Below are 22,746 nucleotides of genomic sequence, written 5' to 3'. Positions count from 1 at the left end.
TCAGTAAATGCCTCTCACCACCAGTACGTTTTTTTCTATAAATTTTGTTGTAGCTGTACTGGAACAGCTTGGCTAGAGGCGCAGCTAGTTCTGGAGCACAAGTCTTCAGCACTACAGCCGGGATGTTGTCGGGGCCCATAGCCCTTGCTGTATCCAAAGCACTCAGCCGTTTCGTGGAGTGAATCGAATTGGCGGAAGACTGGCTTCTGTGATGGTGGGGATATTGGGAGGAGGCCGAGATGGATCATCCACTCGGCACTTCTGGCTGAAGATGGTTGCAAAAGCTTCAGCCTTGTCTTTTGCACTCACGTGCTGGACTCCGCCATTATTGAGGATGGGGATGTTTACAGAGCCTCCTCCTCCCGTTAGTTGTTTAACTGTCCACCACCATTCACGACTGGATGTGGCAGGACTGCAGAGCTTTGATCTGATCCATTGGTTGTGGAATCGCTTACCTCTGTCTGTAGCATGTTGCTTCCACTGTTTAGCATGCATGTAGTCCTGAGTCGTAGCTTCACCAGGTTGGAACCTCAATCTACAAGGCTCAAGTGATTAGAATGCTCACCATTAACCTGGATGACACTCGAAGCCCAACATCATCCAGGACAGAGCCGTTCACTTGATTGGTGCCCCTGCCACTGAACTCATTGCCCACCCCCTCCACAACATGTGCACTGTTGCTACAGCATGTATGATCTACAGGATGCACTTCAACTCTCCAAGGCTACTTCACCAGCACCTTTCTCGCCTTGCTACCAAGAAGGACAAGCACAGCAATGTCATGGGAACACCATCATCTCCAAGTCACACACCATCCTGACTTGGATATAAACCTTAATTTCTTTATCATCATTGGGTCAATAATCTGGAATTCTGTACCTAACATCATCGAGCGAAGCACAATCACCAAAAGGACTATAGTGGTTTGAAATTTGTTATGGATCCAGTGCAAGACAGAATACCAAAGTCACTAGTGCTTTTTAATGTTTTCCACATGTTCCCCCTTCTGCTCTTGCAGCCTTCGATACCTTGCTCAAGGTACCATTCTACATGTGCAAGTTGGGACATTGAGTACTGTATCAGCAGGCTATATGGTCATGGACAATATATTGTCCAGCCTAATGCCACTTCTAGTCCATATCTGCACATGCATGTATATTCAAACATACACACATAGGTACACACAAATATTTGCCCAAGGTCCACTGTATAGCATATTGGAGCAGAACCCTTGGCCCAGTGCGCACTGCATTCTGTTGTAGAACCCATCACTGCCCTCGGATAATTTTAGCACATTTAACTGCAATAAAAGGAATAGAATTATAACGTAAACTGAAGCATGGACTCGTGCTGTTTTGAAGTTATTTGTTCAAATCTGCACAAAATATTTAAGATGCTTCTGTTTTAAGGAAACTTTTATTACTAGACAACACAAACGCAAATAGTGTGATAAAGGAGGGGAATTAATTACCAGAATTTTTTTTAAAGTACAAGTGTTGTAGCGAAGCATTTGAAGATGTATTACCCTTTAATTTCTCTCTCTCTACCTACTGTAGCTAAGATGTGGAGATGCCGGTGATGGACTGGGGTTGACAATTGTAAACAATTTTACAACACCAAGTTATAGTCCAGCAATTTTATTTTAAACGTTCACCTGAGGAAGGAGGAAGCCTCCGAAAGCTTGTGAATTTAAAATAAAATTGCTGGACTATAACTTGGTGTTGTAAAATTGTTTACAACTGTAGCTAAGATGGCAGCCTTTTCCCAACAGTCAGGAATTGCCTGACAATGGCTAATCTTCTCTGATCTTTCTAATTCCCTAGTCCACACCCTTGCGAACAAGGCTGATGAAGTAGTGCTGCTGAAGTTGGGAATTCAACAAAAGGAAGAGATGCAACCTACCTTGAGGTGTTGTGCTTTAGTATTGCATTGTGCTGAATTAAGGTGCTGCCAAAATTGTGGTTCTAATAAACACATTAATACTTTTGATAAGATCCTTTTTAATTCATTTGACTGTGCAATTTGGAAAGCCTTCACGTGCGTCTGCTGGTTGCCATCCTGTTCAATTACCGGATGGATAGTATTCCTTTCGAAAGATCCTGCTGAATTTCTCCTTTAAGTACTGGAGAGAATTGATGGGCAGGTACTTGTCCGATCCATCACAGCATGCAATTGTTGCATCATGATCTGGATGAACAAAGAAAGCCAATGACTGTCTGGTGCTGTTCAACATGTCGTCAGACTGTGGAATTAGGACTCGATGTTTCTGAGGAGAAGAAATAACAATTTACCTGAATTGTATATTCCTCATTGGAAATACCCGTATAAAGTTTTCTGTAATAATGAGTTCAACCAGTGGGAACTTCAATACTTTCAGATGCACCAGGCCTCAGGACAGTAAAAGGCAAACTTTGGGCAGATGTGAAGAAATATTTCTTTGCAGAGAATAGTCAACAATGGAACAAGGTGCCAGGAAGGGTGGTTGAAATCAGGACAATAGTCATTTAAAAGAATCAGCCAGAAGCTGTTAATAGAACGACTGTAGCTTGAATATTTTGGAAGGTTGAGATCAATTGAGCTTAAGGGCCTTGTTGATTTGAATTCATAAGTGATTCCAACCGAATGACAGCTGATAAATTAATTGTGTGTGTGTGTGTGTGTGTGTGTGCACGCACGCACGCACCCCACCACCACTGGAAGGTGGCATATCCTGCTTTATCTTGGGATGACAGATAAAAGAATCTTGTCTCTTTTATTCTTTACAGTTTTATTCCCTGGTTTCTTTCTGCAACTGATGACTTGGTGGAACATTACAGCTCTTTGCAACCCTATTGATCAGCAACTCATCTGTGTAGTTGTGAATTTAATTCCTTTTCAGGATCCATATCTTGGAGAAAGATTTCCTTCGTGTGCTTATATATAATGAATTTGCAAACTTGTTTCCGAAGAGCAGGGCTGTAGCCCAGATTTTGCTAGAGTGGGGCATCTCACAGCGTGCCCTGTTAGTTATTCTTATTTGTACACATTTAGGTTTTCATATTTTTTGCCCACAAAGTTGCTGGAAGTACAAGCTGATAACGGCGCAGCGAGGGCAACAGAGCATTTGGGATTTTGGTGGACAATGAGACAAATAGTATATCTCCTTAACCATTGAAAAATAAATGGAGGAAGGACTGAGCAGGAGGGTGAATAAGAGTGGGTGAATTCAATGTCAAATCAGGTACAGAATGAGAAATAAAGAGAGGGAAAGAAAGATTAGAGTAAAAGAGACAGAAAGGAAAAGTAAGAAAAAAAAATAATTTAAAATTTGACATTTTTGAAATCTCCTAAAACAATTCAATCTGAAGGAATGGGACTCCACTCAGCATTTTTCACTTTTTGGTCGAGTGGTTGATTGGCATTCATTAACAATTATCACATTGTTAAATGGGTACTTGCGCAATTAATTACTAGACTTAACTTTCTGTGATGAGTTTAATGGGCAATTAATGTGCAAATGCATCAACTTCATGAAAATCACGGGGAAGTTAAGCGCAATAGCTTTGCGAAAATGGCATAACTTCAGCGGCGCCAATCGGGCAGCAACTTGTGGTGATTCACAATTCACTGGGTATCTGTAGCTCGCCACAAGTTGCTGGCCGATTTGCACGTTAATAACGGCATACGTCGTTCATACGCTGTTATTTTTGCAGCAAAGTCTGGGCCAGGGACTATGTTACACTTAGTGCAGAGGAAATCTCTTCCCTTCTGGTTAAAATACACGGAGCAGTTCTTTTGATGGGTAAACATTTAATCTGTAGGCTGTCAGCAGGTCCTGGGAAATTCTAGACTCTATATTGGCCCTTTTTAACTTTTCAGCTCACAGATAATGTTAAAGACAATGAAAGGTGAAGTGCACAAATAGGGCCATTTAGCCAGTTGAACTTGATTCCCCCTCCCCACTGCCTGTATTTCATCCTGCCCTGATTAGCCTCCAACTGCATATTAAACTCCTAATGTCTTTAATTCTATTACCTTACCATGGGCATTATTCCAAATATTTATCTCCCATTGAAATTTTTCACAAGATCTGTTTTAAATTTCCTTTTTAGATGTCAGTTGGGCCCAGTGGTGGGACACTCACCTCTGAATCAGAAGGCTGTAGGCTTACACCCCATTCCAGAGACTTGAGTACATAATAGGGTAACACTAAAGTAGAGTAATGAACTATTTAGTGGAGGTGCTGTCTTTCAGATGAGATAAACCAAAGTGCTGTCAGCTCTCTCCCGTGGATGTAAAAAAGTCACGCTTTTCAAAAAACAGCAGGGGAGATGATCTGGCCAACATTTATCCCCCAAGCACCATCACTAAAACAAAGAAAATGAAAGAGCTTGCATTTTTGTAATGTTTTTCACAACCTCAGCATCTCCCAAAGCTGGAGTTGCCAACTCTGGTTGGACCTATTCCAGGAGGTTTCATCACATGACCTCCCACCTCAACCCCAGGCTCCCGCCATTGGTCGCCCGACCCATCCATCCTCGTCGCAAATGATCTCCCCATGGCTGATTGGAAAGTGAATACATTTTTTGTTACCCGATTGGATGAATCTTGACTGTAAAACATCCTTTATTCCCATCTCCAATATTTTTATAACTAATAAACAAACTTGTTCAAAGAAAGTTTTTTTAAAAAACACCATTTATTTTAATGCCCCTATGAATTTTCTCCTTGTTTACTCGCAGTGATGTCCTGGAGATTACTCTAATTCCTGAATACTCCCAGACAATCCTGGAGGGTTGGCACCCTATCCAGAATCCAAAGCACTTTACGGTCAATTAAGTAATTTTGAAGTTTTTAAAAATTCATTCTTGGGATGTGGGTATCACAGGCATCGCCAGCATTTATTACCTATCCCTAGAAACTGTGGCTTACTATGTTATTTTAGAAGACAGTAGAGAGTCAATTACATTGGTGTGGCACTGAGGTTGCACTTAGGCGAGACCAGGTAAGGACCGCAGGTTTCCTTCCCTAATGGACATGAGTGAAACAGGTGGCTTTTTAACAATGAGTGGTATCTTCATGGCCAACATTTGTGCCTCAACCAACACCTAAAACTGATGATTTGGTCATTTATATAATTGCTGTTTGTGGGACCATGCTGTGTGCAAATTGGTTGCCATGTTTCCTACATTATAACAGTGACTAGACTTTGAAAGTACTTCATTGGCTGTAAAGCATTTTGGGACATTCTGAGGTCATGAAAGCGTTATATAAAATGCAAGTCTTTTTTTCTTGATTGCTGCATTTCACTTCTTTGGTCTCCAATGGCTAATCCATGAAAGGGATTGTTGTGTTCCAAACCATTTTTATTTACAAAACTGATTGCACTTTAAGGACAGCCAGAAGCCCTTCATAGTTGCTGGCACCCAACATTCCAGCTCCTGGCCCCTTATGGCGCTTTAAACAATATGAAGTGAGGTCAGCGCAGTGGGGCACAGGTGCATTCCTATAGCTAAACAAAGTAAAAAAAAAGCACAACCCCACTTACACTGGAATTACTGGAACTCTGTCTTTGGTGTTTTCTTTTTACGAAAAACACATACATACTCTCATGCTTTTCTACTCTCTTGTGCACTCACACATACATTCTCCATACACACACACTCACTCTTCAAGCACCATTTTTACAGACATACACGTACACATTTGAGTGAATGATTCTGGATATGCACTTTTTTCCAAGGCTGCCACATATTTGCAGAAACAAGGAAACATATCTTAGGGTAAACAGGAATTGATGAATTGCTATCTAAGCCATACCTATAATATTTAATATACTTGTCGATACCGTTCTCTAAATTAAGAAATGTATTAAAATAATTTGAAAGTTGGTCAAAACTTTTAATTCACAAAAAAGAATAAAAGTCAGTTACTAAGATTATTTTAATTTTCAAATGACTGTATTTTACCAAAACGAGTGCCATCTCACCGTGGAAATCAATGTGTCAGATGTCCACCTCTGCAGAAGGTCTGCTATGTTGAGAAGAACAGTGTTTGGGATGTAGGGGGCAGCAACATACTGGCCAGACTTGTGCATAACCTGAAATACAGATATTGTAAGTGTTAAACACCACCAGCAGTCACATTAAATAGCATTTTCTGTTTGGTTCATCCTTTTCTCCCAATTTTCACTTCCTCTTCTCCCAAGATGCTGATTCTTGGGGAAGGATTCTGCAGGTCACTGGCAGCCTCATTACCAAGTGGCCATTTTTCACATGTCAGCCTAGACAATGAGTAGTAACAGGTTATTCAACTATGAAGGGCATCATGGCCAACCTCAATCTTTTTCTTATCTGACAACCACACTTTCTAGTAAAGGTCAATGTATAGCAATTATGTGTGGCTGGCTTTTTCTCCCCTCCCTTTCTAGCCCATTGGTCCTGTGGCTAATTGCACTGCCCCTATTGTCAGCTAACAGACCAGGAATTGGACACGGGACATTTCTAGTCTTGTATGGATCACTGCCACATTGGATAGTCACGTTTTCCTCTGAGCCATTCCATGACCTTGGCAGTTCCTGTTTTTCCACTTTTTTATAACTTGTGACCACCCCAACAGACATCGAACATTTGTTAATGAATAAAGTTAAATAGATGGTAAATCACTTGGTTCACTTATATGCTACCAACATGTCAATGAACCTTTACGTTGAATTAAATACAGTTCAAGGGAGCATCGTGCTCAAGGGTGGCACATCAAGTGATCCAGAATCTCAATTTTTTGCGCCTGTGCTTATCGCTGTCTGCGCCGAATATTATAATTCTAGGAGCCAAAGGCATATTCAGGCCTTGATGTGACAACATTCCCTGCCAAACTGTCTTTATGTGAACAAATCCAATATTGGGAGGGGGAAACAAAATCTGTTACAAAATGAATATGTTTGCTCACAAATGACACGCAGAAAGACACCAACATAATGCTGTGCACGACAGCTCCAGAAGGTCATTTACATACCTGTAATTTATTTAAATCAGAGGAGAAGTATGAGAGTGTATTTTAAATTATTGTTTGACAGGGTGAATATCTGGTTTGATTACGTAATATATCACATCCGTAGAATTGCATAAGCTGTAAGTGTGTAATCCGTTGGCCACAATCTCTGCAAGTATGCTGGGATCACATCGCTGACCCTGCTGGAGTGGAGGGGGGGAGGGTGGTGGCAGAGTCAGTGGGATGTGACCTCATTTGAATGCCAATGGTGGGCGCCCGCACTCGTAGGGGTGCACCTGCCGCTGTCCGACGGGGGTGCTGGAATCCTCCTCAGAAAAAAAGATTAATTGGCTCCGTAGCTCACTTTATAATTTCAAAGCAAAACAAAAGCCAATAACTTTGTATTGAGGGATCCAGGCTGTGAGCCAGGCCTGGGCCACGAGGGGGCCCCACTTCTGCCAGGGTAGCAGCTGGTATGCCTCTTCTCACTTGATGTATCAATAACGTGGTTTCACCAGGCAGCTAAGAGACCAAGGTTGTGTGACTCCCAACACAGGCAGTCCCTACCCCTTCTGCATCATTGGCCATGTAAGGGCTGGGCAGAGGCTCTGCCCCTTACATGTCCCATGGGAACGTCTAGTGCAGGCCAGGACCTGAAAACGTTGGATCCCAGCCTATTTTTGGCCCTTCAGCTGCACTCCTGCTGGAAGTGCGCTGAGCACTTTGGGATGGTTATAAACATGCATGTACAAGTTACTACCAACATGCTCACATCTTGTGAAGTGAACTGTTCCTTTCCTTCAAGGGCAAGGTTTGGGAACATGCAATATCTAATTCAGTCATTTGTTGTAACACATAGAAAAAATGGAATCTGAAAGAAGGATCACACTGTAGAGATTTACGTTTACCTCTAAACCCGCACTCTTATCTTGGAAGAGTAAAGTGAATGTTCCATAATCGGAATGCTCTCCACATCGGACCTGATGTTCCTTCACAGAGGATTTCTGTATTGGTGGGTAGTAGGAAGCTCTAAGGGTTGTAGGATTTTGATTACCTTTAACAGATTACACAATAAATTATAATGCAGACATTACTATTAATTATTCTGAAAGGCAAAGTTATATTAGAAATCTCCTTATAAACCACCAACAACCAAAACAGATGATGGTAATTGTCATTTTTCTATTTCCTGTTGAATTCTTCAAATATTTTCTGTTTAAATAATCATTCTTAACCAATTTTCCTCTCATTTCAAATTTCCATCCTTCCTCATATCTCCTGAAGCTAGTCTAGAACCAAGGGGCATAGTCGCAGGATAAGGGGTTGAACACTTAAGGCTGAGATGAGGAGGAATTTCTTCACTCAGAGGGTTGTGAATCTTTGGAATTATCTACCCCAGAGGGCCGTGGATGCTGAGTCATTGAATATATTAAAGGCTGAGATAGATAGATTTCTGGACTCTAGGGGAATCAAGGGATACGGGGATCAAGCAGGAAAGTGCAGTTGAGGTCAAGATCAGCCATGATCTTACTGAATGGTGGAGCAGGCTCGAGGGGTTGTATGGCCTACTCCTGCTCCTATTTCTTATGTTCATCTTTATTGGGGTATGGTTCTACAAACACCAGGCACCCTCAGGCACCTTGACTAAGTGGCCACTATTCACGTGTAAGCCATGACTATGAGAGCTGGTAGGCTATTCAACCATGAAGGAAATCACAACAGATTTTGCTATTGTTGAACCAGGTACTTACAGCCCATCATTTTGTGCTTGTTGATAAAGAAATCACTCTCAACCCTCAGGCCCAGTGCAATGACTTTCATTATTCGGACAGTCAGCTGCTCACAGATTTTGAAGAATGATTCCAAACATTTTGAAAACTCAGGAGCATGTTTGACAGGCCATTTCTAATATAAATAAAAACAATTGGACTTGGTAATTCATATTTTCTTTACTGAAATAAGAAACAGAAGAAATAAGTATGTAATACTTTCATTACTTAACTTTGAAATTAATTTAAAAGAATTTTGGAATGCAACATAAAGATTCAATTTATATTTCAGATTTGCAGCATCCGCTGTATTTTGCTTTTATTTGACTTATCCATTGATTTGTCCAAAAAGGTTATAACGCTACATGTACAGAGCTACGTGAGATTGTATTTGGGTTCCATCTTGTGCTGATGACTCCATTTTGTGATTAAAAGACAGTGTTTGCCGCAAGCTGCTGAAGCAGGTAGCATCCGGAACATATCCAGATCAGCTCAGACCGTCAAGGCCTCTTCGTGCTGGAATCATAAAGATAGATGTTTGTTCTTTGTGTAGTTCTGACGTTCTGGTAGATAAATCTATCTGCCTTAAACCATATAAGGAGTTGGTTGTACTCTTTCATTTTAGACAGGCCACTTATATTCCCACCATTGACGTAGATGAGTGAAGGCCGTGGATCTCTACCATAGAGATAATGAGTCTCTAGAATGCTGAGCTAACAGAAGCTAATGTAAACTAAGGGTAAAGGTCATGGAAGGTAAATTATGTAATGGCCTGAACCCGAGGGTATAATGGACTATTGTAACATGAAGTTAGGGAAATCGAGGATTGGCCACCCTGCTACTAAAACATCAGGTTCCCTGCAACCTTCGTATCGTTGCGTGTGTATGTGAGTATCATTTCCTCCAGTAAAGCTATAAGTGAAAGACTCTGCATCTAGGATTCTCATTCCTGCCACAGAGACAACAACATACAATACAAAAGCAATCTAAATCTAAATTTTGAGATCTTACATCACTTGAAGTTAATGTTGACACATTAAAGGCTTCCTTCAGGTCTCCAGGACGTGTGGGATTTAAGCTGTGAAGAGCAAAATATTTACATTTATTTATTGTACACAGCCATGCAGAATTAATACTTAGTCCATCTGGCCCTTCAAGCCCACTCCTTCCACAGGCCATGTCAAATTTATCCATAATCCACTCAATCAGTTTAATCCACTGAGGAAAAGTTTTGCATTAATTTTTCCTGGTCCCTGAAAGCAAACTAAAGTCCATAATATATACTTATTCCCACATCTCACTGTTGATTGTTAGAGAGATATAACTTAAGTGATCCTGGACTAGTTTGTTTAAGAGAATAATGAGATAAGCAAATATTAATGCATGAATTTCAGCTACTTTGTTAATGAGTGGCTGTGGTATCAAAACCTCATTGTCTGTGGTGGTAAAATAATCTTCAGAGGATCAACCCAGTGCAACGTCCATTCAGGACTCTTTATTTTCAGATCATGCACTTGGGATTGATGTAGGTATGGGTTGTGCTGGAGGAAATTTTTCAGGGAATCTTACCTTTCTGCCTCTGTGTCAACCCACCCATGGCTTGGAGTTTCAGAGTCCATTGAACGGGTATATTGTTGTTTAATTTCACTTGGAAGTAGAAAGAACTTCTTGCAGGTGTCCATCACTTTAAGCACCTAAAGAGCAATTGTTTTAAAGATTATAAAATATGTGCTGTATCTTCGATATAGTAACACTAGGGTTTCACTAGATTTATAAACCTTTGCATTTGCACTTTTATGAGCACAGGACACTGGTTACTTTATTGTGTCCCTCAGCTCATCTTCTCTTTCTGCTCTGTGTCTTTTCGTTTTGTTTTCTCAGTGATTCTTTTCAGTTTCCCCAGTTTTTCCCTCTTTAAGTTCCTATCTTCTCTACTTTCAGGCAAAAACAAAATGGATCATGAGTAGAAACTGGGAAATTGTAAGACAATAATTCCTCTGGTTGCTCTGTGTAGTGATATTGTAAATGCGTTTGTGAAATTTTTCTCTGATTGGTATTTCCAGCAAAATTGAAAATATGTTCTTTTAGTAAGTGTTTGCAATTTCACTAAATTAGCAAAGACAGAGTTTTGCAAATTTTATGATGTCGGAAAGAAGGGAGAGACTGCACCAATTATCGGGTCGATTTCCTGATGTTGTGCTTAGGGAGTGCCCCTCATACCCATTATGGAATCGGGCAGGTAGGGTGCAGTGGTGCTGCACTCCTGATTCAGTGGCAAAAGAAGAACAACATTTTTTGAGGCAATTGGCCAAGTAACTACATTCTCCAACCCATGCACATCTAGTTGGCCAGATCTGAGGAGACCTGCCTTCGCCACCTCTCCTTCACGCGGAGGATGTGACAGAGTTATGCTGTCTACTGGCGCCTGACCTGCAGACAAGATCTTTAGCAGAAACAGGCCTTCCTGTTGCTGTGAAAGTAACCTCAGCAATGCATTTTTACACCAACAGATCCTTTCAAGTTACCACTGACATTTGCCACATTAGACAGTCTTCAATCCACGGATACACCTTTGCTGTTGGAGAAATGCTTTGTCCCTTTCTCCATGGAAAGGAGGCAACAGCATGAGAGGGGGCACAAGCATGGACAGTAGTAACGGCAGTGGGAATTAATAGTGAGGAAGAAATTAAATCAGGAATTTCACTTAAAAGCTCCATTTGGGGCCCTGCATTCACAGTCCTTTGGTCTTCTCTTCAGTACACTAGCCCCATTAACAACGTGGAGTCAAATCCCCACTACCTTTACTACTGTCCATGCCCGTTCCTCCTCACCTGCATATTCAGATGTCCTTTCTGACAATAAATCTACACAGCTTCAATATTGATAGAAATAAAAATCAGGAGAAATGTAAAAGGGGCTGCCGACTTGCTATCACCCGTTTCATACTATCGAACAAAGTCAAAATTACTTCCACAGACTCTTCAAGCTCACAAACGCCTGACTTCCACTTTGATCAGGGATCCTGGCAGCTGCTCCATCTCATAAATCTTAGCCTAAGTCACACAAAGTGCACTGGCAGTATAAAACCAGGAAACTCACAGCTGCTACGCTACTGGCTTTCACTCTGACATATGGATATGAGGCCAGCAAGGACATGGGCAGTTTGTAGTAAGGTGCAAAAAGCATAAGGAAGGGTTTTACAGGTGCATAAGTGACAGAAACAACTTCCACCCAGATTTCCTGCACCATGGGTACCCTGCTAATCATAGAATCGTTACAGCACAGAAGGAGGCCAATCGGCCCATCGAGCCTGTACTAATGTACTAAAAATGGTGAGGAAGTTCCCCCATTTAATTTTTAGTCTATATCCCCATATATAACAAAATTATTGGGGGGGGGGTAGGGGGAAAGCATTTTTAAAAATATGTTGAATAATTTCACTGGTTCAGCCTTCTCCTTGCTTGTTACTTTATTGGTGACCATGTGCTGACTGTTGATTCTTTGCTGGAGGTTTTTCTACCGGCTTGCTACTTTTTGATCGATACTTTCCGTACCTGCTTGCTGGCGTATCATTGCTGGGTACAATTTTTTTTTTATTCGTTCATGGGATGTGGGCGTCGCTGGCGAGGCCGGCATTTATTGCCCATCCCTAATTGCCCTTGAGAAGGTGGTGGTGAGCCGCCTTCTTGAACTGCTGCAGTCCGTGTGGTGACGGTTCTCCCACAGTGCTGTTAGGAAGGGAGTTCCAGGATTTTGACCCAGTGACGATGAAGGAACGGCGATATATTTCCAAGTTGGGATGGTGTGTGATTTGGAGGGGAACGTGCAGGTGGTGTTCTTCCCATGTGTCTGCTGCCCTTGTCCTCCTAGGTGGTAGAGGTCGCGGGTTTGGGAGGTGCTGTCGAAGAAGCCTTGGCGAGTTGCTGCAGTGCATCCTGTGGATGGTACACACTGCAGCCACTGTGCGCCGGTGGTGAAGGGAGTGAATGTTTAGGGTGGTGGATGGGGTGCCGATCAAGCGGGCTGATTTATCATGGATGGTGTCGAGCTTCTTGAGTGTTGTTGGAGCGGCACTCATCCAAGCAAGTGGAGAGTATTCCATCACACTCCTGACTTGTGCCTTGTAGATGGTGGAAAGGCTTTGGGGAGTCAGGAGGTGAGTCACTCACCGCAGAATACCCAGCCTCTGACCTGCTCTCGTAGCCACAGTATTTATATGGCTGGTCCAGGTAAGTTTCTGGTCAATGGTGACCCCCAGGATATTGATGGTGGGGGATTCGGCGATGGTAGTGCCGTTGAATGTCAAGGGGAGGTGGTTAGACACTCTCTTGTTGGAGATGGTCATTGCCTGGCACTTATCTGGCGCGAATGTTACTTGCCACTTATGAGCCCAAGCCTAGAATTTGTCAAGGTCTTGCTGCATGCGGGCTCGGACTGCTTCATTATCTGAGGGGTTGCGAATGGAACTAAACACTGTGCAATCATCAGCGAACATCCCCATTTCTGACCTTTATGATGGAGGGAAGGTCATTGATGAAGCAGCTGAAGATGGTTGGGCCGAGGACACTGCCTTGAGGAACTCCTGCAGCAATGCCCTGGGGCTGAGATGATTGGCCTCCAATAACCACTACCATCTTCCTTTGTGCTAGGTATGACTCCAGCCACTGGAGAGTTTTCCCCCTGATTCCCATTGACTTCAATTTTACTAGGGCTCCTTGGTGCCACACTCGGTCAAATGCTGCCTTGATGTCAAGGGCAGTCACTCTCACCTCACCTCTGGAATTCAGCTCTTTTGTCCAAGTTTGGACCAAGGCTGTAATGAGGTCTGGAGCTCAATGGTCCTGGCGGAACCCAAACTGAGCATCGGTGAGCAGGTTATTGGTGAGTAAGTGCCGCTTGATAGAACTGTCGACGACACCTTCCATCACTTTGCTGATGATTGAGAGTAGACTGATGGGGCGGTAATTGGCCGGATTCAATTTGTCCTGCTTTTTGTGGACAGGACGTACCTGGGCAATTTTCCACATTGTCGGGTAGATGCCAGTGTTTTAGCTGTACTGGAACAGCTTGGCTTGAGGCGCAGCTAGTTCTGGAGCACAAGTCTTCAGCACTACAGCTGGGATGTTGTCGGGGCCCATAGCCTTTGCTGTATCCAGTGCACTCAGCCGTTTCTTGATATCACGTGGAGTGAATCAAATTGGCTGAAGACTGGCTTCTGTGATGGTGGAGATATCGGGAGGAGGCCGAGATGGATCATCCACTCGGCACTTCTGGCTGAAGATGGTTGCAAACGCTTCAGCCTTGTCTTTTGCACTCACATGCTGGACTCCGCCATCATTGAGGATGGGGATGTTTGCAGAGCCTCCTCCTCCCGTTAGTTGTGATTATTTTTAACGTATATGATATTTGAGCCAATCAGATGGAACTGTAACATACACTTTGCATATATGACACTTTCACGCATGACACTTTTAAGTGTAGCATTTCGAGGTGTGAAGGGTTATGGGACACTTTGTGGTTATGCATGTTAAATGCAAAACTTTTAATTGTATTTACTTAAGCAGATTAACACCTCAGAATAGTGAACAAAGAAATTTCATGTGAACATATTAATATTCAAATGGCATAATTTTAAAGCATAATTGTTAAAATATTGATAGTCACTACATGATTGTTCGCCGTGGCTCATTTGGTAGCACCCTTGTTTCTGAGTCAGAAGGTTGTAGGGTCAAGTCCCACTCCAGGGACTTGAGCACAAAACTCCAGCCTGACACTTCAGTGCGGTATTGAGGGAGTACTGCACTGTTGTCTTTTGGGTGAGATGTTAAAGCGAGGCCCCATTTGCCCTCTCAGGTGGACGTAAAGATCCTATGGCATTATTTCAAAAAAGAGAAGGGGAGTTCTCCCTGGTGTCCTGGCTAATATTTATCCCTCAACCAACATCACTCAATAAACAGATTATGTGGTCATTATCACATCGCTGTTTGTGGGACCTTGCTGTGTTCAAATTGACTGCTGTGTTTTCTACATTACAATAGTGACTACACTTCAGAAGTACATATTTGGCTGCAAAGTGCTTTGAGACGTCCTGAGATCATGAAAGGTGCCATATAAATGGAAGTTGTTCTTTTACATAGCAGAACAAGATTGCTCACATTACTTCACATAGCATGCATTGGCATACAGTTAGGGAACGATGTAAGTAGATATAATGAGACAATAAAATGGATACACACGTTTTGTTCTTCGATCCCAGTGTTTTTGAGGTACACAAACCCAAGGTCACTGAGGGCCTTTATGATCTCTGTGGATAATCGTTCCATTTCATCGGCTGAGGGTTTAGCTTTTCCTAAGCCAAATGATCCAAAGTCCACAACTGCAATGCTCATCTTTTCCAAGGGTTCTGGCTTCTTAAGAGCTTTCAGTAAATAAAAGTAGAACAAAATGATTTAAATAGAAATGCAGAAAAGTGAAAATTGAACTAAGTTTGCTTAGAAAACATTGCAATACAATACTTAAACGTAAGTTCAATCAGATCTGTTGAAAATTGTCACTAAATACTGCATTTTCTCCTAGATTTTCTCTCTAGCTGGTTAGTTTTTTGATGTAAATCCTTTTCTTCTGCTATGTATTCCTGTATTATCCCTGTAAGATTTTTTTCCCCCCGGTAACTTCCTCTTTCCTTTCTTGGGCAAGGGGGAGCAGGAGCGGGATGGTAGAGCAGGAGCAGGAGGGTAGAGCAGGAACAGGGATGGAGCAGGAGCGGGTGGGGGCAAGGGGGTAGCAGGGGGAGGAGTGGGGAGAGGAGCAGGAGTAGGGGGTTGGAGTGGAGGTGAGCAGGAGCAGGGGGAGGAGCAAGAGTGGGGGAGGAACAGGAGCAGGGGGAGCAAGAGTGGGGGTAGAGCAGAGGGGGGAGAAGCAGGAGCCTGAGGGGAGGAGCAGGAGCGGGGTGGGGGGGGGGGGGAGGAGCAGTAGTTCTGGATGGAGAAGCAGGAGCATGAGGGACAGGAGCAGGAGTGGGGTGGGGGGAGCAGGAGTGGGGGGAGGGAGAGAAGCAGGAAACCAGGGAGAGGGTGTGGAGGAGCACAGTGGGGGAGAAAGCAGGAGCATGGGGTGGGGGGAAAATAATTGCAGGAGCGGGGGGCAGCAGGAGTAGGGGAGGAGCAGAAGCACAGGGGAGAGGGAGGGGGAAGCAAGAACCCGGGGGAGGCGGGGGCAAACAACAACAACAACAACTTGCATTTACGTAGCGTCTTTAAACAGTGAAACGTCCTAAGGCGCTTAACAGGGACGTTATCAAACAAAATTTGACACTGAGCCACATAAGGAGGTATTAGGACAGTTTGGTCACAGAGGTAAATTTTAAGGAGCATCTTAAAGGAGGAGAGAGAGGTAGAGAGGCGGAGAGTTTTAGGGAGGGAATTCCACAGCTTAGGGCCGAGGCAGCTGAAGGCACGACTGCCAATGATGGAGCGATTAAAATCGGGGATGCGCAAGAGGCAAGAATTGGAGGAGAGCAGAGATCTTGGAGGGTTGTAGGACTGGAGGAGGTTATAGAGATAGGGAGGGGTGGGGTCAAGGAGGGATTTGAAGACAAGGATGAGAATTTTAAAGTTGAGGCGTTCCTGGACTGGGAACTTGGTGCGAGTTAGGATATGGGCAGCAGAGTTTTGGATGAGCTCAAGTTTATGGAGGGTGGAAGATGGGAGGCTGGCCAGGAGAGTATTGGAACAGTCAAGTCTAGAGGTAACAACGGCATGGATGAGGGTTTCAGCAAAAGATGAGCTGAGGCAGAGGTGGAGACGGGCGATGTTAGGGAGGTGGAAGTAGACGGTCTTGGTGATGGAATGGATGTGTGGCTGGAAGCTCATCTCAGGATCAAATAGGATGCCAAGGTTGCGAACAGTCTGGTTCAGCCTCAGACATGGCTAGGGAGAGGGATGGAGTCGGTGGCTGGGGAACAGAGCTTGTGGCGGGGACCGAAGATAATGGCTTTGGTCTTCCCAATATTAAATTGGAGGAAATTTTTGCTCATCCAGGACTGAATGTTGGACAAGCAGTGTGACAAATGAGAGACAGTGGAGGGGTCGAGGGATGTGGTGGTGAGGTAGAACTGGGTGTTGTCAGCGGACATATGGAAGCTAATGTTGTGTTTTCAGATGATGTTGCCAAGGGGCAACATGTAGATGAGAAACAGGAGGGGGCCAAGAATGGATCCTTGGGGGCCTCCAGAGGTAACGGTGCAGGAGTGGGAAGAGAAGCCATTGCAGGTGATTCTCTGGCTATGAGTGGATAGATAAGAATGGAACCAGCCAAGCGAAGTTCCACCCAGCTGGATGACGGAGGAGAGGTGTTGGAGGAGGATGATGTGGTCAACCGTGTCAAAGGCTGCAGACAGGTTGAGAAGGATGAGGAGGGAAAGTTTACCATTGTCATAGTCACATAGGATGTCATTTGTGACTTTGATAAGGACTGTTTCAGTACTGTGGCAAGGGTGAAAACCTGATTGGAGGGATTCAAACATGGAGTTGCGGGAATGATGGGCACAGATTTGGGAGGCGACATGTTCAAGGACTTGAGAGGAAAGGGAGGTTGGAGATGGGGTAGTATTTTGGAAGGACAGAGGGTTCAAGGGTGGTTTTTTTTGAGGAGGGGGGTGATAATGGCAGATTTGAAGGGGAGGGGGACAGTACCGAGGAGAGGGAACCGTTAACAATATCAGCTAACATGGGGGCCAGGAAGGGAAGTTGGGTGGTCAGCAGTTGGGTGGGAATAGGGTCGAGGGAGCAGGAGGTGGGTCTTATTGTTAAGATGAGCTCGGGGAGGACATGAGGGGAGATAGGAGAGAAACTAGACAAAGATGCAAGTTCAAAGCTAAGGCAGGGGGTATCCTTCGGGGAAGTTTAGCTTGGTGGGCTAGGGGAAGGGCAGGAATTGGCAGAGGCAGCTGAACGGATGGTCTCAATCTTAGTGACAAAGAAGTCCATGAGCTCCTCGCATTTGTTGTTGGAGGTGAGGGTGGTGAGGGGCAGGGGAGAGGGGTTTAAGAAGATGGTTTGTAGTAAAGAAGAGAAGCCTGGGCTTATCTTCGCATTCAAGGATGATCCTGGAATAGTGAGCAGTTTTGGCAGAGGACAGCAGGACCCGATAATGTTTTATGTGGTCCAGCCAGATCTGGCAATGAACAGCTAAACTAATTGTCCACCATAAACTTTCAAGGAGCCCGGAGGGAGCAGAGCACAGGGAGAGCAGGGAGGGAGGGAGATCGTGATCCAGACGGGGAGATGGTTCATGTTCTCCTCCTTCCCCCCCCCCATCCCGTTAGACCTGGATCACGCTCTTGAGCATGAACTGTAGCGAGTTGATTTCTCGGAAAGCCCGGCACATGCGCGGCAAGTGACGTCATCGCACGGCCTGAAATCCAGAAGTTAGGACACAGTGTCACTATCCACTTTGTAACGTAAAAGGTGACTCCCCCTTTCTACCCAACAAACCTGAAAACAATCCATGACCCACACACAATGCCCCATCAGTCACCACAGCTCTGTGTTTAGTTTGATGGAGTAATTGGTGACGGTGTGGGTACTTCCGGTTTTCGATCAACATGTGACGTCATCCTTCTGCGCATGGTCCGGGCCACCCAATGACATCACTCTCAGTGCATGCTAAAAAGCTGTGGCTCTGTTAGTGACATCACTTACAATTACATCACCCTCACACCTTCTTGTTGAATGAAATGCGCCTCACTAAACCAACCTTGCAGCTTATATTATGTAAAATAGTGTGGGGATTTGTCAAATTCAGCCTCCCATATATAGCATCCCATATGATCATGCAGTGCCCATTCATGGTGTCACATATTTGAAGGGTTCCACAAATCAATTGCTGGGTTGGCCTGGCATGGAGTGTTTTCAGAGTCAAAGTGAGGTGGGAGGCTACACAATGTGGAGGCCTCACTCCTCCAGCAGACGGGAGCTTTGTGCGAGTTTTTACAGATCATGTTGATAATGTGCTATGCATGACTCCAGGTTCACAATGACTGGCACAAATTGGTGCCATGCAGCCCTCTGTAAAGTGAGGCCTGGCTTGCTAGACTGGCCAGTCCTGATAGCTACTTAATTCACTTGCTTGTCCGTTTGGTCAGCCCTAAACCAGGGAAGTAGCTACTGTGCTGCTCCTCCACCTGGCCACAGAACTAGTTTTGTGCCTCCTCACTGAGTTCTCTTAGTACCTTGGTGCCTAACACTTCAGCAATTACCACCCACCTCTAGCTGGGCAAGGGCCAGACTGCATCAGAGCAGTCTGGTGCCTCCACAAGGACCCTTCATGCACCTAATCCACCCATTCTGTGAAGGCATCTTGTTTACTCGAGCAACAGCTCAGATACACCCATTCAGGGAGGTGGTATTCCTGACAAACACTAGATATTACTGGGTGGATCCCAGAGCAGCAGTGAGCAGGAGAAGCTGGTAGGCAAATTTGGGGAGACATCTGTCTCTGCTCAGAGGTGACATTAGCAAGAGTGCTCAGCTGAGGAATCCGAGACCAAGATCTCAGTTGTCTAGGCTGTTAAAAATCAATGATTCTGGAGCAATGGTCTCGCATGCAGACAGTGGAGACAGTCTCTTGCTCGTGGTTCTGATGACAGGACAATTGGAGGAGTCCGGAACCCACATCTGCAATGCAATGAAGGAGGCAGGACATGAAGTGAGGAAGACCTTGGTGACTGGCAGACCAGGAGATCAATGTAGCTGCCAGCCAGGCATTAGGAGGAGGGGGTAAGAGCTGTTGTCACTTCTGTACTGGCAACAGTTACTGCCTGGATAGATGGCAGTCTTACAATGTAGCCTTGACTGCTTAGGAAATGCAGTTTCAATGTGGTAGACGTGACTCCCAGTCAAATCTGTGTTCTGAATCACACCCCTGTCTGCTTCCATTTAGGCACGTCCCCCATCCCCTCCAGTTTCGAGTCATCTGAAAACTCTGAAATTATACCCTCTATACCCAAGTCCAGGTCATTACTATATATCAAAAAGAGCAGTGGTCCTAATATCGACTCCTGGGGAACACCACTGTATACTTCCCTCCAGTCTGAAAAACAACCGTTCACCACTACTCTCTGCTTTCTGTCCCTTAGCCAATTTTGTATCCACCCTGCCACTTTCCCTTTAATCCCACGGGCTTTAATTTTGCTAACAAGTCCATTATGTGGTACTTTATCAAACGCACTTTGAAAGTCCATATACACATCAACTGCACTACCCTCATTAACCTCCTCCATTACTTCATCAAAGAACTCAAACAAGTGAGTCAAACACGATTTTCCTTTAACAAATCCGTGCTAACTTTCATTTATTAACCCATACTTTTCCAAGTGCCAATTAATTTTGTCCTAGATTATTGTCTCTAAAGGTTTCCTCACCATCGACGTTAGACTGACTGGCCTGTAATTGCCGGGTTTATCCCTCGCCCCTTTTTTGAACAGGGGTGTGACATTTGCAATCCTTCAGTCCATCGGCACCAACCCCATATCTAAGGAGGATTGGAAGATTGTGGCCAGAGCCTCCGCAATTTCCACCTGTACTTCCCTCAGTAACCTAGGATGCATCCCACCTGGGCTGGGTGACTTTTCTACTTTGAGTACTGCCAATCTTTTAAGTACCTCCTCTTTATCTATTTTTATCCTATCCAATATCACTACTACCTCCTCCTTTACTGCTACAAAGGTACAATCCTCTTCTCTAGTGAAGACGGATGCAAAGTATTCATTTGGTGCCTCAGCCATGCCCTCTGTCTCCAAGAGAAGAACTCCTTTTTTGTCCCTAATTGGTTCCACCCTTCCTTTGACTAGCCTTTTACTATTTATATGTTTATAAAAGACCTTTGGGTTCCCATTTATGTTAGCCACTAATCTATTCTCATACTCTCTCTTTGCCCCTCATTCCCTTTTTTAAATCTCCTCTGTACTTTATGTATTCAGCTTGATTATCTACCCTATTACTGCACTGTATTCCTTTCTTCCTAGCTGCTAAAAATAGAGCTCAATTAAAAACCGATTTCCAATTTGCCATTTTCTGCCTTTGTTCCAGGCTTCACAGGGAGTTTCAGATTGATTCTTCCAAAATTCATTCATTCGTTTTTTGGAAGGTTCCATTTTCAATAAGACGATTCACAAATAAGTAAAACATGCCATACTTTAAATTATGTTTGAAACAATTATAATCTAAAAATTGCAGCATAAAAACAAATTTCCCTTCATTGATGGCCAGAAAACATTAAACCTTTAATTGCAAAATATTCAAACCTTTGACAAATTATGATTTCTACTCGATACTCACTGTTGAGATCTTTAAAAAATCCTTTTAAACCTTTCCTGAACCCAGAGTTAGCTCTCAGCTTGCAGATGACGTACTTTACAGTTTATAAAGCTGCGTATCAAATATTTAACCTGCACTGAGTTGATAGGAATGATTAGTGGAAAGTAAATAACCAATCAGACACTGGCTCTTCAAGAGCTTTGGTTGCTTTTTTAACAAGAACACCAGCCATGTAACCAAAAAGATAATTAATAGAGTACATTGTATAATTTAGCGTTTTTATTTCTGAATGTGATTTTTAAAAAAGTAGACTTTAAAAATTATTGGGCTGAACTTGGAAGGATGTTAATGGTGGGAAATGGAACAATTTACCATATCAGGCCTCTGGTGTCAGCATCAGGCACTCCCAGATCAAGTACAGCACAGGGTAAACACACTGTAAAAATCTCTCCACTCTGTCCTAACAATGCAGCCCAGACACAGTCTCAGTGGAGTGCACTATGCTACATCAGTGGGAGATTTTCCATTCTTCACACCAGCTGTCCTGTGACTCTTCTGAATGAGAGGCCCAGTTAAATATAATAAATAACTAGTTCATCTTCAATAGTGTTGCTCACGGGAAAAGCCCTGGTGCTGTATTCATGTCAAGCAGCGTTGGATGGCAGGGGTGAGGGTTGGAATTACGGGATCAAGGTGGGGGAGAGGGCATGGAAGGGGGAAGAGGCAGATGGGGGTTGGGGAATGGAAAGAGAGTGGAAGGGAGAGGAGGAAGGGAAAGAAGTGGTGGGACACGGAAGAGGGAGAGAAGGGAAAGGGGGAGAAGGAGAGCGGGAGAAGGAAGAGGGAGAGGATAGGTTTAGGAGAGGAGGAGAGGAGGATGGCGAGGGGAGAGGATGGGAAGAGGCTAAGAGAGCTCACTGACTTGCACTGGTTTCTGGTCCCCCAAGTGCCTCCAATTTAAAATTCTCATCTTCTTTTTCAAATCTCTTCATAGCCTCACCCCTTCCTTTCTCTGTAACCTTCTCCAACCCTACAAACCCTCCGAGAAATCGCCATTCCTCCAACCCTGGTCTCTTGTGCAGCCACCTCTCCCTTCATCTCATCATTGGCTGCCGTGTCTTCAGCTGAATAGACCCTAAGTGTTGGGATTGCCTTCCTAAACCTGACTGCCATTCCACGTCACTTTCCTCCTTTAAGACCCTTTTTAAAACCTACCTCTGATCAATCTTTTAGTCACCCCTCCTTATAGATCCTCCTTTAGCTCAGTGTTAATTTTTTTCTGATTATATTGATGTGAAGTGCCTTGGGATGTTTTTGTACGTGAACAGTGCAAATGGACATTGTTGTTAAGAAGGAAGAATGTCGAGGAGGATGGAGGGGCAGTGGAGGGGAGAGAGGGATAGGGAGAGGAGGGTGGGGAGAGGAGGAGAATGGGAAAGGGGACAAAGTAGCGGGACATGGAAAAGGGGATGTGGAAGCGGGATAGGGGATGATGATGGGGATGGGGCAGAGAACAGGAGACGGGGATAGGAGACAGGTGTAGGGATGGGGAAGAGAGAGGGGAGACGAGGTGAGTGGGGGGCTGCTATTAAGCGAACTGCATTTCTTTCAGGCCTGGAAAATCCTGTCGGGGGCAGTGGTCTGAAAATCATCTCAGTGGGAGGAGGGGGTGGGAGCTCGAAGGCCGGCAA

The 22,746-nt window shown here is 44.2% G+C and overlaps 1 protein-coding gene across 2 annotated transcripts; it reads right to left on the bottom strand.

The window, feature by feature from the left end:
- Positions 1 to 1,983: 1,983 nt before the first annotated feature.
- si:dkey-10o6.2 (uncharacterized protein LOC100124608 homolog) lies at positions 1,984 to 21,135 on the bottom strand. Of its 2 annotated transcripts, none has more exons than XM_067993500.1 (8): positions 21,077 to 21,135; positions 14,975 to 15,156; positions 10,308 to 10,432; positions 9,750 to 9,816; positions 8,721 to 8,874; positions 7,878 to 8,023; positions 5,969 to 6,079; positions 1,984 to 2,266 (listed from the first exon to the last, which is right to left on the bottom strand). In XM_067993500.1, exons 2-8 carry the CDS (start codon positions 15,125 to 15,127, stop codon positions 2,063 to 2,065), a joined length of 960 nt encoding a protein of 319 aa, XP_067849601.1. In that variant the 5' UTR covers positions 15,128 to 15,156; positions 21,077 to 21,135; the 3' UTR covers positions 1,984 to 2,062. The 2 variants fall into 2 exon arrangements, with proteins under 2 accessions (XP_067849601.1, XP_067849602.1); XM_067993501.1 differs by having other exon boundaries at positions 1,984 to 2,187.
- Between the last annotated feature and the right edge of the window lie 1,611 nt (positions 21,136 to 22,746).

Source organism: Heptranchias perlo, chromosome 12, assembly GCF_035084215.1.
Source record: "Heptranchias perlo isolate sHepPer1 chromosome 12, sHepPer1.hap1, whole genome shotgun sequence".
NCBI lineage: Eukaryota > Metazoa > Chordata > Chondrichthyes > Hexanchiformes > Hexanchidae > Heptranchias > Heptranchias perlo.
Note: the sequence above shows the minus strand (reverse complement) of the source record. Positions and strands in the feature narration are given on the sequence as shown.

Bases quoted from the DNA above. Each gene is read 5' to 3' on its own strand.
- si:dkey-10o6.2 (XM_067993500.1), bottom strand. From the start codon at position 15,127: ATGAGCATTGCAGTTGTGGACTTTGGATCATTTGGCTTAGGAAAAGCT. The intron at 10,433-14,974 runs GTGTGTATCCAT...ATTGCTCTTTAG, and splicing joins CTGGGATCGAAGAACAAAAC to GTGCTTAAAGTGATGGACAC. The intron at 8,024-8,720 runs GTAAGTACCTGG...AATCTGTTAAAG, and splicing joins CAAGCACAAAATGATGGGCT to GTAATCAAAATCCTACAACC.